At 36.5% G+C, this 18056-nt stretch overlaps 1 protein-coding gene and 1 long non-coding RNA gene across 2 annotated transcripts; both read right to left on the bottom strand.

Moving 5' to 3' along the window:
- Positions 1 to 4454: 4454 nt before the first annotated feature.
- On the bottom strand, positions 4455 to 5244 carry LOC123322039. The gene is made up of 2 exons (XR_006539031.1): positions 4714 to 5244; positions 4455 to 4488 (listed from the first exon to the last, which is right to left on the bottom strand). It is a non-coding gene; the product is annotated as an uncharacterized LOC123322039 (long non-coding RNA).
- A 418-nt stretch (positions 5245 to 5662) lies between these two features.
- Positions 5663 to 17459, bottom strand: LOC123322394. Its single transcript, XM_044910339.1, has 3 exons — positions 17351 to 17459; positions 8644 to 9490; positions 5663 to 6835 (listed from the first exon to the last, which is right to left on the bottom strand). The coding sequence occupies exons 1-2, from the start codon at positions 17457 to 17459 to the stop codon at positions 8658 to 8660; spliced, it is 942 nt and encodes a 313-aa protein (XP_044766274.1). The 3' UTR covers positions 5663 to 6835; positions 8644 to 8657.
- Between the last annotated feature and the right edge of the window lie 597 nt (positions 17460 to 18056).

Here is an 18056-nt window from a genome sequence, read left to right as displayed (position 1 = left end):
AACCATTTTTTCCATCAATTTTCCTAAACAGCTGGTGAGACTAATGGGTCTATAATTTGATGTTTGGCAGGGATCTCTATCAGGTTTGAGTATGGGAATGGTGATTCCTTGTTTCCATTCGTCTGGATATTTACCTTCCTCCCATAACTGATTGTACATATGGAGTAATGCTTCCTTCATCTCGGTTGATAACTGTTTGAGCATGTCATTAGTGATATCATCTGGTCCCGGAGACGTTGAGTCAAGTTGGGACATCGCCTTCTCCAGCTCCGATATATTGAAAGGCAGATTGTATTGGTGCATTGATGGTAAGGAATGATCACTTGAAAAATTCAGAGGGATTTCTCTTATAGCTTTCGTTTCACGAAAATTTGAGTCATAATTGGATGTACTACTGACTTTTTTGAAATGGTCGGCTAATAACTCGACTATCTCTTGATGTTTGTTAGTCATTTCGTTGAGAGAGGTACGTAAGCATACTGGTCTACTCTCGAAATTTTTCCCTGATAGAGAGTTTATTTTCTTCCAGACACGTTGAACGTCCGCATCAGATTTTATAGAGGATGTGAAATTATTCCAAGAATTTCTTTTACTTTCCAGGATAATCCGTCTTGATGCTGCACGTGCCTTTTTGAATTCAATGAGGTTAGTAGTCGAGGGATGTTTTTTATATTTGTTCAGGGCTCGTTTCTTAGATTGGATAGCACTTTTCACTTCAGTATTCCACCATGCCACTGAGTGTTTCAGAACGTGTTTTCCGGTTCTCGGTATACTTCTTGTTGCTGAGGCTAAAATGGCATTTGTAATCGAGGTCACATTTATAAACTCAGGTATCACCAGACTATCTCTGAAAAGGTTCCAATCAGCCCTCTTTGTCAGCCATTTCTCCGTGGTGTATGCGATATCTCTGAAATTATCAGTCTCAACGATTATGGGAAAGTGGTCACTATGATGTAAGTCTGTTTCAGCTCTCCATATCAACTTGCTAGATAATATGCTGCTAGCGATAGTTAGGTCAATTGCTGTCAATGTGTTTCCTTTTTCATTAAAATGGGTTGGAGATCCGTCATTGAGCAGTGTAATATCTGTATTTTCGAGCCAATTTTCCAAATCACGTCCCCTGGAGTCGTCCGTTAATGACCCCCACAAAGTGTTGTGAGCATTAAAATCACCCATGACTAAAAGTGGATGAGGTAATTGATTTACTAAGTTTTCGAGTTCGTGAATCTGCCAGTTGGAATTTGGTAGATATATATTGCAGATTATTATTTTGCTTGGTAAAAACGCTTCTATCGCCACGGCTTGCATTGCTGTATTCAGTGATAAACTGTTATACTTAAAGCCTTTTTTTATTAATATGGCAACTCCTCCACATCTTTTGTTGGCGTTTTCAAAATCTTTTCTAACCACCTCATACCCTTTGAGGTTGTAGGTCTGTTCAGGTGAAAAATGTGTTTCTTGTAGGCAAATACATACAGGGTCATATTTTCTAATAAGGATCTTTATATCACAATGTCTCCTGTAACAGCCTCTGCAATTCCACTGAAGTAAATTGTTCCTCTTCATATTCAAAATTTCATTCTCGAGCATCTTGAATGTAAGTGGGGTCTTTCAGAGTTTAATGGAGCTTATGGATAGTATAAAAGATGTACAAATAAATATGTATATATAAATATGTATATATAAATATGTATAAATAAACATGTATGAATAAATTTAAAAAGTTGAAATATCAAAAATAGTATTTGAGAATCACAGTATAGTATTATCACAGATATCGTATCAGCTGTTAATATCTGAGGTTCTAATAATTCCATATTCATCCTCTGGTTTTTGCTTCTTGTTTCTCCCTGCTCTTCTTATTCTGGTACTTGCTCGGATTTTTTGGGAACTTTGACTAGACTCCGATTCATCGGCGTCATCTCCAGGTGGTGATCTCTCATCTCCTTTTCGTTTGGAGTAGTTTTTAGTGGTGTCTAATTTTAACGGGGAGGAGGCATAGCGACTTTAGGTACATTGTCAAGTTCATAATGTTCGATTGACGTGATTACTGGATTGTCAGCGAGTGAAGCGCTTTGTGGAGTGCTCGAATGAACTGTTGGGGTTGAAATGTATTGTTTTATCATTGATTCTATTTTATTAGTGAGCTCTGGGATGATTCTCTTTAGCAATTCGTTTTCTTCTACGAATTTGGTTTTCAGTATATTCGAGTATGTTACTCCCTGAGTGGGGGTAGTTATTATAGCTTTTTTCTTTGCCTCACTATATGGGATTTTTTCGATGATTTTAATTTTTTGAGCCGTCTTTTCTAGAAGGTATTTGGGGCTTTTTTTGTCATCAGCTAGATGTTCTCCTCCGCAATTGAGACATTTGTATGGCGAGTTACAAGCAGTTCCGGTATGCTTCGGTTCTCCACACACACAAACTTCATTATTTATACATTTCATTGCTAAATGTCCAAATCTCAAGCATCGAAAGCATCTCATAGGAGGTGGTATGTAAGGTCGTACTTCAATTCTCTTATAGATAGCAACATCAATTGTAGTTGGTAGATTCGGGGTGTTAAAGGTGAGAACATGACCAGCAGTCTCTACGATTTCTGAGCCCTGTTTGGTTTTCATTCTTCTCACGTCTATTACGCCTTTTTCAGCAAGTCCTTCTTTAATCTCGTCTAAAGTACAATTCAGTAGATCTCGACAGTATATGACTCCTCTACTTTGATTAAGTTGTTTATGTGGACTAATCTCAACTTCGTATTCTCCTAATTTATTTGTGGACAAGAGCAATTGGGATTGTTTCCGAGTTGATGTTTCTATGAGTAGGTTTCCATTCATCTTTTTCACCTGTTTAATCGATCCTGCAGTACTATACAATAATTTCACTATTTTAAATGGACTGACATTAGAGAAGTCAGCACCATCTTTTCTACTAACGACCAGATACCGGGGAAAGGTCTCCGTCGTCTGGTTCAGTATGTAGTCAGCGGTAGCTTTACGAGGGGAGGCTCCGCCATTACCACCTCTCACCTCGAGTTTCTGTAGCCCTACTATGGTCTGCCCAGCACCGCAGATAGCCATAGGGTCTGTTTCGCTTCGAGTGACCAACGAAGTTTCCGAGGCTGTACTGTTTGACATAGTACCCATAAGTGTCCCTTTATCGCAGGGACCACACGCCTCTTTAGGTGAGGTAACCGGCTGGGGCCCCGGGCTCGCCACACCCGTACTCATAAAGAGCCCCCTGGGGGTAAATAATTAATAAAAACCAATATGGTTTCATAAAAAATACTGGTACTGAGTCTGCCTTAGATAAAGTTCTCAAGCTAATATATACCAACATTGAAAAAAAAGAAAAAGTGGTTGCTGCTTTCATTGACTTGAAAAAAACTTTTGATACAGTTGATCATAAAATTTTGTTGGAAAAATTAGGAGATTATGGTATTAGAGGATGTGCGCTAAAACTTCTTGAAAGTTATTTGACTGATAGAGAGCAATGTGTAAGAGTCAATAATGTAACTAGTCAATTCAAAGAAATTAATATAGGTGTTCCTCAAGCAACAGTTTTGGGACCGTTATTATTTCTATTATATATAAATGATATCTTCCTAAGTTGTCCACTAATTTATGCTTTTGCTGATGATACTAGTGTCTTAAGTACAGGAAAAACATGGGCTATAGCAGAAAGTACAATGAATTTATACTTAAAAGTACTGCAAATATGGTTTGTTAAAAATAAATTGACTCTAAATGTCAAAAAGACAATAGTTATTACGTTTGGCAGTTACTTTGATAGTGTACCTGAATCAATTGATATCTACATAAATAATGAAAAACTTGATAGGTCAACTATTGTTAAATACCTTGGTATTTACATAGACTTTAATCTTGAATGGGATTTCCATATTCAATGGTTGGTAAAAAAATTAGATACTTTCTTTACATAACTTTTTAATTAAAATATTTGCCAATAAAAGTATTAGTGACAATATATTATGCATATGTTTATAGTTTGCTAAACTACTCTGTGCTTTTTTGGGGGGAGCTTATGCAACTCATATGCAGCCAATTGTGAAATTGCAAGATAAATTTATTAAAATACTTAAAACTGGAAATATCCCTACCATTAAGCAGCTCTATGTGTCTAAATGTATTGCATTTCATTATAAAAAACTGAAGTCAGAATTTTGCAATAACATAAGTATTACAAGAAATAAGCAATTAAGCATTCCTCTATATAATTTTACATTATCAAAGAAAAACAGTATTTATACAGCGACTAAATATTTCAACATTCTGCCAAATAAGTATAAAACATTGCAATGTAAAAATAAAATAGTAAAGAAAAAAATTATGAATTATCGGTCTGATAGATCATTTCCTTGTAGAGACATGTTAGATTGATTTTTCACGGAACTTTGAGGAAAGCAGTTGGTCAAAAAACTACATTCAACTAATGCCAACGTTTCGTAGATATATTTCTACTTCTTCAGGGCTACAAAAGAGAAATTTACAGAGATTAAATATGGCACAAATATATCTGGTATAAAAATTGAATAATAGATTAAAAACAATGGTTCCAAAACAACCACATACAACAATTGGTTACAAAATCGTACAATTAAAACTATATACTAAAATTACACTTATTCGATTTATTTTTTTTTTCTTTCTATTTGGATTTGACAGGAACACATATTTAAAATCGAAAAAACCTTACCAAAGTCGAACTTATGTTTTACACACAAAAGATCTTAATATTAGCTTGTTGAGCAAATTGGAATCGAACTTGTAGAGAAGCTTAGGAAAACTCCGTCTAAAATTTTGAGGCAAAATACAAATCATCACAACGACGTATTACATTCAATGAGTGTTCCGAAACTGAAATATTTATTTCGATTTTAACCTGTTCAACACAGGTGGAGTCTAGAATATGTTGTTAAAAAAGTTGAATTCCCAACTCACTGTAATGAATTTGTCTTTTGATATCCTGCTTCTTAAATTGTATGTGGATGACATGTTTTTAATAATTCCGACCAACAAATGTGAAGAACTTTTAACTGTTTTCAACCAATTCCATCATCGCATCCAATTCACTTTGGAGATGGAAAGGGACAATTCTTTGCCATTTTTGGACGTCACAGTTCACAAAAAAAATGATGGCTCTCTGATCACAAACTGGTATAGAAAACCGACTAGTTCTGGGCGAATTTTAAATTATAATTCACACTGCAATTTTTCATATAAAGTAGCAGCAATTAATAAATTAATCGACTTACCTGAAGGAAGATTAATTGTAATTTTCCGAGCTTGTCCGTAGATATAATTATCACATTGTAGTTTCCGTGAAACCTACTCCGTCAGCACGATTCTTAAGAGTTGACGAAAAACAGGCCTCTCTTCGTCGTCCCATAATATCCCGGTACACCATATATCCATTCCGTGAAAGTGCGACTCTCGAAAAATCACCTTACATCAGGGAGCTAGATTTAGGTAGTAAGTATCTAACGAAACCTATAATCTGGGAGGGTGGGTTATAATTATATCTACGGACAAGCTCGGAAAATTACAATTAATCTTCCTTCAGGTAAGTCGATTAATTTATTAATTTTCCTTCGCTTGTCCTTGATATAATTATCACATTGTAGATGTTCAGAGTAAAAAAGGGATTTTTCGAATAAAATATATTCAGTATATAAATTGAATATTTCATACAGAGTGAATCATCACAATCTGGAATTAAAGTAACAGTTCCAGAATCGTCTTTAATTGAGACAGAATAATAAAAGGTACAGGTACTATCAAGTAACATGAAATTACAAAAAAAATTATTTGCCCAGGTTCATAATTGCCCTGGCAAAATTATCGTTAGGTTCTTTCAAGGGTCTATTGTAAAATTTGAAAAAAGTTTTTGAAGTCGGTGTCCAACCTGCCGTATTTCGAATTTGTTCGATATTTACACCAGCCCTAAAAGCGGCTGATGTGGATGCATGCCTTATACTATGGGCAGAGTAGACTGATGTATCTATTCCTGCATCATACAAGGTCTTTTTGATCCAGCGACTTATGGTCTGTGAAGATGCAGCGTGAATAGGTTTTCTTAAGGTCAATATGAGATTCTTCACATCTTTGCGACACAACTGTGTTTGATTTATATATGCTACAATAGTGGAGGCTACACACAGTTTCGGATTATTGTTAAAAAATGGAAAAATTAACAACGGTTGATATCTACCTGGGGCAGTCGTTTTTATTCTTTCCGGAATTTTTATCTCAATTTTGTCTGGCTTAATATTGATGTTCTCAAGTTTTATTACTGAGAGTGTTTGTACCCTACTAGCTGAAGTCAGAGCCATAAGTGTGACAAGTTTCTTTACTAGCAATTCTATAGTTAGATTTTCTAAAGGGTATAATGATTCTAAGTGTTCCAGGACCGGATCAGGGTTCCACGTGAAAGAATATTTAGGTCTTGGTGGGTGAACATTGGCAACGCCTTTCAAAAATCTTGTTATTATTTTCTGATCACCGGTTTCTAAAGGACCAAATATTAAATTTAACGCTGATCTATATGAATTGATTACCGAAAAGGAATTTCCTTGGTTTAAGTGTTCTGATAAAAATTCTAAGTAAGTTTGTAATTTATACACAAATGGATCTTGTCCTTTACTTAGGCAAAAATTCCAATACTTTTTGAAACATGCTGAATACTGCTTCATAGTGCTTTTTGTTAAAGATGCGATCATGACATCAATGGCACACTCAGGAACCCCTTTATTCAGAAGAGTCTTCCGAATAATTTCCCCGCCACCAGGGAAATCTCCTTGTGAAGTGGATGACTCTCTCTAAAAGGAGAAATGAGTAAATATTTATCCGGTCTGAAGATAAGGGGTTGTTCGACTAATAATTTATTGTATAAAGGAAACCATGGTTGTGATGGCCAATATGGAACAACCACTATTCCTGATGCTCTTTCTTGAATGATTTTTTCAAGAACCCTCGTTATTATGGAGAAAGGAGGAAAGGCATAAAAAAAATATTTCGACCAATCTGTGGTGAAAGCATCAACTGAAAAAGAATCTGGATCAGGAAACCATGAAATGAATTTTTCACACTTCTTGTTTATTCTTGTGGCGAATAGATCTATTTCTGGGTTTCCAAGTTTTAATTTAATTTGTTCGAATGCTTTTTCATTCAATTCATACTCTATGTCTATTGATAACGATCTCGATTCTGCATCAGCATCTGTATTTGCTTTTGAAGAAATGTAACTAGCGTATACTGAAATATGCCTCTCCTCACACCATTTCCACAATTCTCTAGTGATAGAATTTAAATATGAATATTTTATACTTCCGCCTCGGTTAATGCAGGAAATAGCAGTCTGATTGTCTATTCTCAATAATATACGAATATCAGTTTGGAATTTGGCAAAGGATTTCAGGGCATAAAATGCGGCCTTGATTTCTAGGAAATTTATATGCATTTTAGATTCCTCGTTGTCCCAGAATCCGTGACATTTTAAACCCTCACAAAAGGCTCCCCACCCTGTCTGTGAGGCGTCTGAAAATATTTCAACAGAGAAAGGCTTAGTTTTTATATTCTGTCCTAACCCGACATTTTTATACCACCAATCCAATTCAGTTTTCAGAGAATTTGGTAGAGTAATTTTCTTTTGATAATTTAGGCAGTCCCCTAACAATGACTTGTATTTTAATCTCTCAAACGGTTTTATATGAATGAACCCGTAAGATGTGGCGGGGCAAGATGCTACAAATTTGCCTATCATCGTAGCGAAATCTTTCAAGTCCTGGTTTTTGTTCGTTTCCATGAATTTTTTAATCAGTTTTTGAATGACGATTATTTTATCTTCTGGGTATGATATGCGCATATTCACGGTATCGTAAATGAAACCCAGAAATTTAATGCATTGTTTAGGTTTCAATGTACTTTTTTCCCGGTTTATTATAAAACCCAAATTTTGAAGAAGTCCAAGTGCTAACTGTGTATTGCAAGAACATTCTTCCTCATTTCTTCCAACTATAAGAATGTCATCCAAATAAAAAACTGTCACAATACCAGAAAGTCTAAGTTTCTTGGCTACTGGTTTCAGCAGTTTAGTAAATATATAAGGGGCTATGTTAAGGCCAAAAGGTAAACTATTGAACTGATACAATATATTATTGAATCTGAACCTCAGATATTTCTTGCATTTTTGCTTTATGGGCACAAGAAAATAGGCATCTTTAAGATCTATATTTGATAGGAAACAATTTTTACTCAAGAGTTTCAAAACAGTTCTATAATCCTCCAATTTAAAATGAGGAGCATCAATGAAAGTATTAAGTTTCTTGAGATTCAATATAAATCTGTTTTTACCATTTGATTTTCTTATCAAAAAATAAGAAGATATGAACTGCCCCGCTGTCGGAAGACATTCTTCTATAGCGCCTATTTTAATCAAATCGTCTACCGATTGCCTATAATCATTCATTTGCTCCTGAATGATTTTTACTGAAGGTTCGAATATCTGTCGAGGTTTCGAATTGAAGGGAATAGATACACCCCTAACCCATCCCAAAACTGAATGGTCATGTGTAATAGTACTCCAAGTTTGAATAAAACTGGAAAGTCTTCCGGCGTAGCGGCTTACCTCTGACGTGGGACTTAATATCGTTTGTAAAATTTCTTGGCTGTGTTCCTGTATCTGGGGCGGTGATCTAACGAATTCTTCTCCTTTTTCTCCCCCCTCTCCTTTTTGCGTCCCTTGTAAATTGGACGCTGTTCGTTTAAATAATTCTTGGGAGTCTGTGAACCTGAAGGTCCAGGTTGTGAATACGGCTGTTGCCAAGATTTCTTATTTTTGAAGACAGCACTGGCCTTCTTTAAAGACTGCTCCGTTTTAACCGCCTCTGCGAAAGTTTTGTTGAAAAGGAATTCATCCATCTCCATACTTCTCGCGACCTTTTTACAATCGTAACTCAAATGGGGAATTATTTTATATTTTCGGTGAGCCGATATGTCATGATGAACGTTGCTAAACAATTGACAAGCGTCTGCTAAAATCTTGACATTTTCCGATTGTTCTAAGTTAGGAAGCATGTTTTGTAGTAGGGTGCCTAAGGCTGATAGGCCGTGAGCCTGCTGCTGTTGTAAGTTGGCCATATATTTATCATGTTCCTGTGCGGATTTAGGTAATAAAGCTTTGATTTCACTATTAACCTGTGGAGGGAGCAGAGCTTTACAATTTACAGGGATTTTATAAGTTTTATGAAGATCGTTTCGCTGGTCTTTCGTTAAACCCTTCAACAAATAGGAATTCCAACGAATGGCAATTTCATCATGAATTGGTTCACCATCGATACTGTCAACATTTGGCTTGAGACCCAATACGCTTAAATTCTGTTCTGGAAGATCACTATCCAAAGCGGTCGAATTTTCTTCGACAATATTTATTTCAGGCTCCAAGATATTAGGTTGAGAGTCGTGTTCAAGATTATCTGTAAAATCAAAAAAAACTGACTTCAACCAATATTCTAATTCGAATCCCTAAATATTCGAATAGGCCCATTGAATTACAACTCAGCCAGAGAGAAACTCTGGCTCGGCTCTCGATAACATAAACAATCTCAAGGAGCGTTGACAGCTTCATAAACTTGAGTTGATACTGATTGTGAGAACCGCTGACTTTGGAATATCCACTATAGGAAATCCTATGAGGGAATTTATTATTTCGATTTAAGAAATGCTTTCATTTTAATTAGTATTGGACATACCAACAGGCCTTCCAACTGATATTCCACGAATAGCCAGTGCAATAGAATTGATATACACTATAAAATAAACTGAATAAGCTTCCAGTTGATATTTCAGTGGAAAAAAAGGGAATATGAATTCTGAGGTTATTGTCCACTCAAGTTGAAAACGATTATGATTATTATCATTACTGTTATTATTTCAATACTTTGTTTCCTTTCTTTTGAGAATGAATTCGAACGAATTCTATTTGAGATATCCGGCCGGCATATCATCAAATAACTGCTTTCTGAGACAGCCCAGAAAATCGAACAATTTTCCTTTTTATAAGCTGTCTCAAGGGACAACGACCGTTACCCTTATCATAAGCAGTAGGAAAGATCTAAGCGTAATGTGGCGGATTTGAACCTACCTAGAATTTACCTTTTTTTCAATTAATAACCTTGATAAATAATAACACTCAAGGCTAACAATCAAAAAGGTGACCACATCGCAACCTGTCGAGAATTGATTCGACCGAATGCAATTCGAAAATGATAAAATGCTCAACGAGAGAGCCCAGAAAATCGAACAATTTTCCTTTGAGGGGCTCTCTCAGGAGATAACGAACGTTTCTCCTGTTTGTTTGAGCGACAGGTGATCTTTTTACAAAGTAGTGAAAGTTCTAACTTGAAAATCATCGTTCATAACTCTTGAAAACAATTGGACAATTGAACCATTCTAGGAATATGAACTTTTTTTTTTTTTTTTTTTTTTTATAATTCCATTTTAGATAACCAATGGTTACTTCTTATCATCGTTCTTCTTCCTCGTTAAACGTGAAATACAATGATTATCGGTTCATTTTGTGAGACACAGAAGTAAATTAGTGTATCTAGGTAAAGACAGAAACAGAGCCTACCTGATAATTCGTCTTCAGAACTAGCCACTGAATCACTAGAATCATCACTCAAAATTTTGCACAATTGATTCTGCATCTCGCGTAATTGTTTTTTCATCCTTTTTATTTCACTATATTTCCTTCCACGCACAGGAGAAGAACGGCTTCGTTTGGGCATTTTTTTCTTTAAAATACACGTAGCTTGTGTGTCAATTAACCCGATGTTATGCTGCGGAGCACGAAAAACGGAATGGATATATGGTGTACCGGGATATTATGGGACGACGAAGAGAGGCCTGTTTTTCGTCAACTCTTAGGCTGGAAACGCACCGGATGCAACATTTTGTTGCGAGACGTTGCGCATCATTTTGTCTCGCAACGAAATGTTGCAAGCTAAAATCTAACTATCTTTCGCTTGCAACATTTGGGTTGCAACAAATTTTTCCTAGTGTATTTCTGAAGTTTGACAGGATCACACGTATTTCGACTTTCGTGTTTTCGAAACGCGCGCAGCTGCATCGGCGGTGTCTTTGAAGATTTGCGGAGAAGTGCCATGGGTTTGAATGTAGTTGGATGAATTTCATCTATCGATTGCCCTCATTTACTAACCGAATTCCGCTTGAAGATTCATTTAACTCTCATTTGAAAATACATAAGTTGTATTTATGTATGAATGGTACTGAAGGAGTCAATCATCACAAAAAGCTGTAGTTTCAAAATAAAAGATTACACATTGTCCAAATTATATTTTTTCCAAAGTGTAAAAAAAAATTTTCAATTAATGGTTGAATTTGACTGGGTTATATTTTCATGTTGTTGATTTATTTTCTCATCGATTCATTTTATTCCAGATTTCTTACAACTGGTGATTGCTTCAAACTTGAAAGGGGAACTCTGTCAAAAATATCGAGTGTCGTCTGACTATGTTTCGGGTGAAAAATTGGAAATGAATTTAAAAATAGAATATTTGTCTCCAAATATGTAATGGCACTAGAGTTTGATGATTGCTGTGGATATAATCATTTCCACTGCATGAGTTTACTCAATTATGGTTGTTTTCTGCATTTCATCTGTAAGTTACGAATATGTAGCCTACGATGAAGAAAACAGTCAAATTTTAATTACAGAATAGTACAGGTATAAATTTTCTTGCATTGGTGACGCAATGAGATACAGTATGCCTCATAATGTAAAAGCAAAAAGTGACCTAAATCAACTATTGACTAAAGTATAGTTTGTATTATTTCTACTCATCATCTGGACAACAGAACTTCGATCAATAGATCAGTCCTCTAGTATGTTGCAAGGTGAATGTTGCAACCTCTTCGGCAGGGCTGCTTCGCCTTTTTGTTGCGAAACGTCTCGCAACAACTTTCTTCCCATTTCATTCTGAAGGGAACGAGAAGCTTGCAACATCTCGAAACAAAATGTTGCATTCGATCAGTTCGAACCTTCGGTAGAGCACCTACTAAATTTGATGCGAAACACCTCGCAACATCTCGCAACGTCTCGCAACGTTTCGAACCCGTGTTGCAAGCGGTGCGTGCCGTCCCATTTGATTCCGAAGAAAATGCGGAGCTTGCAACATCTCGCAACATCCCGCAACGTCTCGCAACAAAATGTTGCATCCGGTGCGTTTCCAGCCTTAAGAATCGTGCTGACGGAGTAGGTTTCACGGAAACTACAATGTGATAATTATATCAAGGACAAGCGAAGGAAAATTAGAAACCTTATGTACAGATCTAAAAATCTTAGCGACAGCTCTTTTCACAAAGATAATTTAGGAATAATCAAAGACCTTTTAAAGCTGAATTACTACCCGAAATCATTTGGTGATAAAATTATTAGGAATAACAACACTAAAATTAGACCGATAGGTGCAAGTGCAGAAAATGAGAATAGTACTCAAAGTATATATTATGTAAAATTTCCATACATCCCTGGACTCACTAACAAAATAAATATGCTCATAAAATCGTTTTCCAATAATATAAAATTAGTTTCATACAACATCTCAACTTGTAGCTCATTATTTTCTAAATTGAAAGACGTTGACCCTATGTTGGATCAGAGCGAATTGGTTTATAAGATCCCTTGCAGTAATTGTTCGAAGAGTTACATTGGCCAAACTAAACAATATCTAAAAAATAGAATAAGTCAGCACAAAAACGATTGTCAAGAAAAATTTAGATCTAAAGATACAAAGACGGCCCTTGCAACCCACTATTTTAATAATAAACATCAATTTAATTTTCAAGCGGTTTCTGTTTTAGACATAGAAAGAAATTATACAAAAAGAACCATCAGTGAAATGATATACATAAAACTCAATGATACCGTTAATTGCCGAACTGACACACAAAATTTGAGCTTGATATATAATAATATATTGGATCTTTTCAAAAACAAATATTCATTACAGTGAGTTGGGAATTCAACTTTTTTAACAACATATTCTAGACTCTACCTGTGTTGAACAGGTTAAAATCGAAATAAATATTTCAGTTTCGGAACACTCATTGAATGTAATACGTCGTTGTGATGATTTGTATTTTGCCTCAAAATTTTAGACGGAGTTTTCCTAAGCTTCTCTACAAGTTCGATTCCAATTTGCTCAACAAGCTAATATTAAGATCTTTTGTGTGTAAAACATAAGTTCGACTTTGGTAAGGTTTTTTCGATTTTAAATATGTGTTCCTGTCAAATCCAAATAGAAAGAAAAAAAAAATAAATCGAATAAGTGTAATTTTAGTATATAGTTTTAATTGTACGATTTTGTAACCAATTGTTATATGTGGTTGTTTTGGAACCATTGTTTTTAATCTATTATTCAATTTTTATACCAGATATATTTGTGCCATATTTAATCTCTGTAAATTTCTCTTTTGTAGCCCTGAAGAAGTAGAAATATATCTACGAAACGTTGGCATTAGTTGAATGTAGTTTTTTGACCAACTGCTTTCCTCAAAGTTCCGTGAAAAATCAATCTATTATGAATTATTTTATGGAAGCATCACTAGTCATAAACTGAATTTAATTTTGCAACAACCACTAAACAAAGTATAATGAAAAATTTATTTTATTTTTATTGTTTGGGGTGACATCTATGATCACTAAATTATATAATTGTAATTAGTTTATAAGTTAGTTATGTAAGGAACCATCCCTGAGCACAGCTAGGCTTGCCTTGCTCTTCGGGGTCATTGTATTGTAGCTCTAATGAGCACTGTATAATGCTTGGTAAATAAATTGAATTGAATTGATATATTTATGATGAAATATCTGTTTTGTCATATTTCGCTATCATCCCAAATGGAATTATATTCTATAGGAAAAACATACTTAATCACAAATTCAATCATTCTCATCATCAGCCATTCGAGGCACATATCTATACGTTCAATGATTGACATAAAGTGGAAGTTTAAATTATGCTTATATACAGGGTGTCCAGAAAGGGTGGGGGGTATTTGTATCGGCTTTGTCCGGGTAACGGCTCGATTGGTGGGGGGGGTGGAGAGGATAGCGTGCTCCGCCATGATTCGGAGATTCAGTAACCATGGAAGCAAAGATTATTATAATCTTTGCATGGAAGCGTACCCGGGAAACCATCGTGCGTTTTGCATACGCGCTTATTATCGCAATGGTGATTTGATAGTGTCAGCTCAACGTTTATATCGTGCAGAATTTAATGTACGGAATGCACCGAAGGACGATACCATCAGAAAATGGATTCGAATATTTGAGAATACCGGTTCGAATGTGAAAATTCACTATCCATGTCGCCCACGCTCTGTTCGAACCCAACAAGCGATTGAAGAAGTGAGAGTTTCAGTGCGACAAAATCCGTCTCAATCAGTTCGCAAACGAGGCCAAGGCCGTCGTTGCACACTATTTTGAAAACAGATTTTAATGCGGAGACATGGTTTCAACAAGATGGGGCGACTTGCCACACTTCAAACCAATCGCTTGCGGTTGTCAATCAACTTTTCCCAGAAAAAGTGATCTCTCGTCGAGGAACCATCAACTGGCCTCCGAGAAGCCCCGATCTGACACCCCTTGATTATTTCCTGTGGGGATACATTAAGCAGAAAGTGTACGAAAATAAACCACCAACTCTACTGCAACTGAAGCACAATATCCGCACCGAAATGGCCGCCATTTCGGGAGAGATGTGTAGACGCGTGGTGGCTAATTTCCGATTTCGTTTGGAGGAATGCCAGCAAAGTGGGGGTCAACATTTGGACAACATAATCTTTGCCAATTAAATTTCCAATATCTTCTGTAAAATTTAATATATATATATTTTTTTCTGACTTGTGGTTTGTTTTTAATTGAATTTACAAATACCCCTACCCTTTCTGGACACACTGTATTTATTGATATAATTGATTTCGAATATTGATTTCATACGTGCATAAATTATAAAGTATGGCACAAAAAAAACGGCTCGACGGCGAAAATAATGTTGGTGGACTGTAAAAGATTAATCGGGTAAATAAGGAGAACATCCGAGCCAAAGATTATCTCTCTGAGGTTTTGTGTATTTGATGCTCTGTGGGTGTTAGTTGTCAGTAGTTTTCGCGCCTCCGCTATCGAATATTTCCCCGTTTTGTGTTTTACCAGAGTTCTGAGTTTTACTCTTGCATGTAATTTATATCACTAAGTATACTCCTCTATTTCCATTTGAAATGAGTAATTCTAGAAAACTATTTTTGAACAAATATTATAAAAGAGCATTGCGAGTGCAATTGAATGAGGATAATTCTTCATTCGATGGATATGATCCCGAGCAGTCTACCAGTGGACTGCCTCGGCAGTCTAGTCGGTTGGGATGTCGGCTAGTACGCCAAAGGTAGCGGGTTCGAATCCCGCTGCGGTCATGGATGTTTGTGAGTGTCTAAATGTTAGTGTTATATATTAATATAGTGGAGACTGGACACATGACCAACGGTCGAGCCCATGCGTAAAAGACGCAAATAGACAAACACACACACATAAGCTGTATTCGGGTTCGGCTTTCGGACAGGAGGATTCAATACTAGGGCGCAATAGTTTTGCGCAGTTCTTAAACAACTCTCGGACTGTCGAGAGTTGTCGAACCCGAATACAGTCACAGTCTACCAGTGGATCTAATAATGATTCAGAAATGTCTGTTTCCACAGATGATGAGTGTGCAACAACTGCTTATTCTGATTCACGGGAATCTAAGCTTTCATTTGTTGAATGCATTAGTAGTTCTGAGGAGGAACCAAAAAAATCAGATGATCAAGATCAAGCATTACTTTTAAATCTAGTGCAATGAGAATTGGTTTCTAGGCAAAAATGAGCCCTCATTCTAGAACAGACTTTTTGTTTCGTTTTAAATAATTCCACTTCGTGTTAATTTTTGAAGGGAATATTTTCAGTTTACAATTAAGGATTTCGACATCGTTCGGAACCGTAAACGTTCCGCACCGTTTTTATTCCGTTTTCAGTTCTGAAAAACGATGTCGCACTGTATAAAACTTCCTGAATTGGAAGACAACTGAGTTTTTGTTCGTCAGTACCGATAAGCAGAAATTAAGACGTCTGCATCGACGAAAATTTTACCGATTTTCGAGATCCAGGGTACATCTAGTTTCCGCGCCCCCCCTGTGGGTACAAAAGCAGATGTCCGCCCAAAGGTCATTTTTAATTCATTGAATCCGCTGATTCGAGGTTTCTTACGTTTGAAGCCTTTCAGTGGAGCAACTTTGTGCCATATTAGAATAATAATTTAGTTTTTTCTTGTTCTAATTTTTTTCTTGCTTCGCCGAAGTGTATTTCTGTTTCGGTGTAATTGCACGCCCAGAACCGAACCGTCCAGAGTCCACAGGTAAGACAACACACCGTTTTATTATCTTGAAACTTCAGCCTCCACTCTCACACGTCCTATGCCACATTTTGTGTTCTACCCCTACTGTAAGTATGATACCCTGCTGGTGTGTATACCTAGGGGGTACAGAACGCACTATGGACAATCTACCCTTCCTTTATTTTTCCTTACTTTCCATTGTACACCCCTACTATTAATACGATAATCTGCTGGTGTGAATAAAGCACACAGGGGTGAATAAAGCACCTAGGGGTAACCTTTGTAGGTCTGTGTCTTCTTATTTCAACTCCTAACCTTGCTGAGTTCCGATACTATTGTCCGTTTAGTGTGAGTCTACGGTTCTGGCTGGCGAGTCCGTAAACGCCTTATCGCGTTTGAGATCAGATCCCCCTTTTTCATTCCGTCCGTGTAACTCCGTAACTTCGCTTTATACTGTTACTTGTATCTGATTCCGAGAAAAACCTTTTCAAGTGTGTAGAGTAGACTGTATCTGTTCAACCCATTATATCGTGCTTATCACTTGACGGATTTTTGTAATAGTGCCTTTTGTGTTTCCTTTTACGAATCGACAAATGAAATTTGTGTACTTTGATTTTGACTTTCGCTGGTTGTCGCTAACACCTCAGACATCGCGGTCAGAAACAGAAACCAGCGTGGTAACGCATTGTGTACCTCTTACCCCGTTTCCCTTCTCCGTGTTGGAAGTAATTTTCTGACCGGCGTGAAAACACGTCAGCAAAAGAAACCAGCATGGTAACCCATTGTGTACCCTTCACCAAGTTTCCCTTCTCTCTGTTTGGAGTTAGTTTCTGACCGGCGTGTAAACACGTCAGAATCGGAAAACAGAGTAGATGACCGTTGCCTAACCTTGGTTCTGGCTGGCGAAAGATTCCGTAACAACCGTGACACGTTTGGGATCGGGTCCCCTTCTCTTTCTTTCCGTCCGTTTCACTCCGTAAATCCACCATTTTTGCATATTTGTATTTGATTCCGTGGAAAACCTCTTTAGTTTTGTAGAGTAGACTGTTATCCTATTGTATTACGTCTTTTACTCGACCGAAACTGTAATTGTGCCTGTTGTATTCCTTACTACAAGTCAACGAATAAATGTGTGAACTCTGGTTTTGACTTTCACTGGTTATCGCTAATAACCCAGATAACACGAAACCTTGTCTTCGACTCGAAGCCACCAGGGTAGGTTTGCTTTTTCCCATTTAAAGAATAGCTGGTTCTCGAGATACTCGACAAAAGGGCATTACAAAATGGTGCCCGAGCAGGAACCATTCCAAATCTGGTAGGAAGCAATGGGAGTGAGAGAATTTTTCCCGGACAGTGAGTGAATTCCCAGAACAGTGAGTTACTATTTCTTGAACGAGAAAACAGTGAAAAATATACTGGATTTGTGTTCTATTTCTTGCCAACTGAACTGTTATAAACTTGTGAATTATTGAACTGTATTTCGAATTATTGAGAATTTACCTGTGTTGAATCGCATTGAAAATAACTTGTGATTTCTGATTATTTCTTTTACTGATTTGTTGAAAATTGAACTGTTCTTACTCCGTTATATTAG

This window comes from Coccinella septempunctata, chromosome X (assembly GCF_907165205.1).
Source record: "Coccinella septempunctata chromosome X, icCocSept1.1, whole genome shotgun sequence".
NCBI lineage: Eukaryota > Metazoa > Arthropoda > Insecta > Coleoptera > Coccinellidae > Coccinella > Coccinella septempunctata.
Note: the sequence above shows the minus strand (reverse complement) of the source record. Positions and strands in the feature narration are given on the sequence as shown.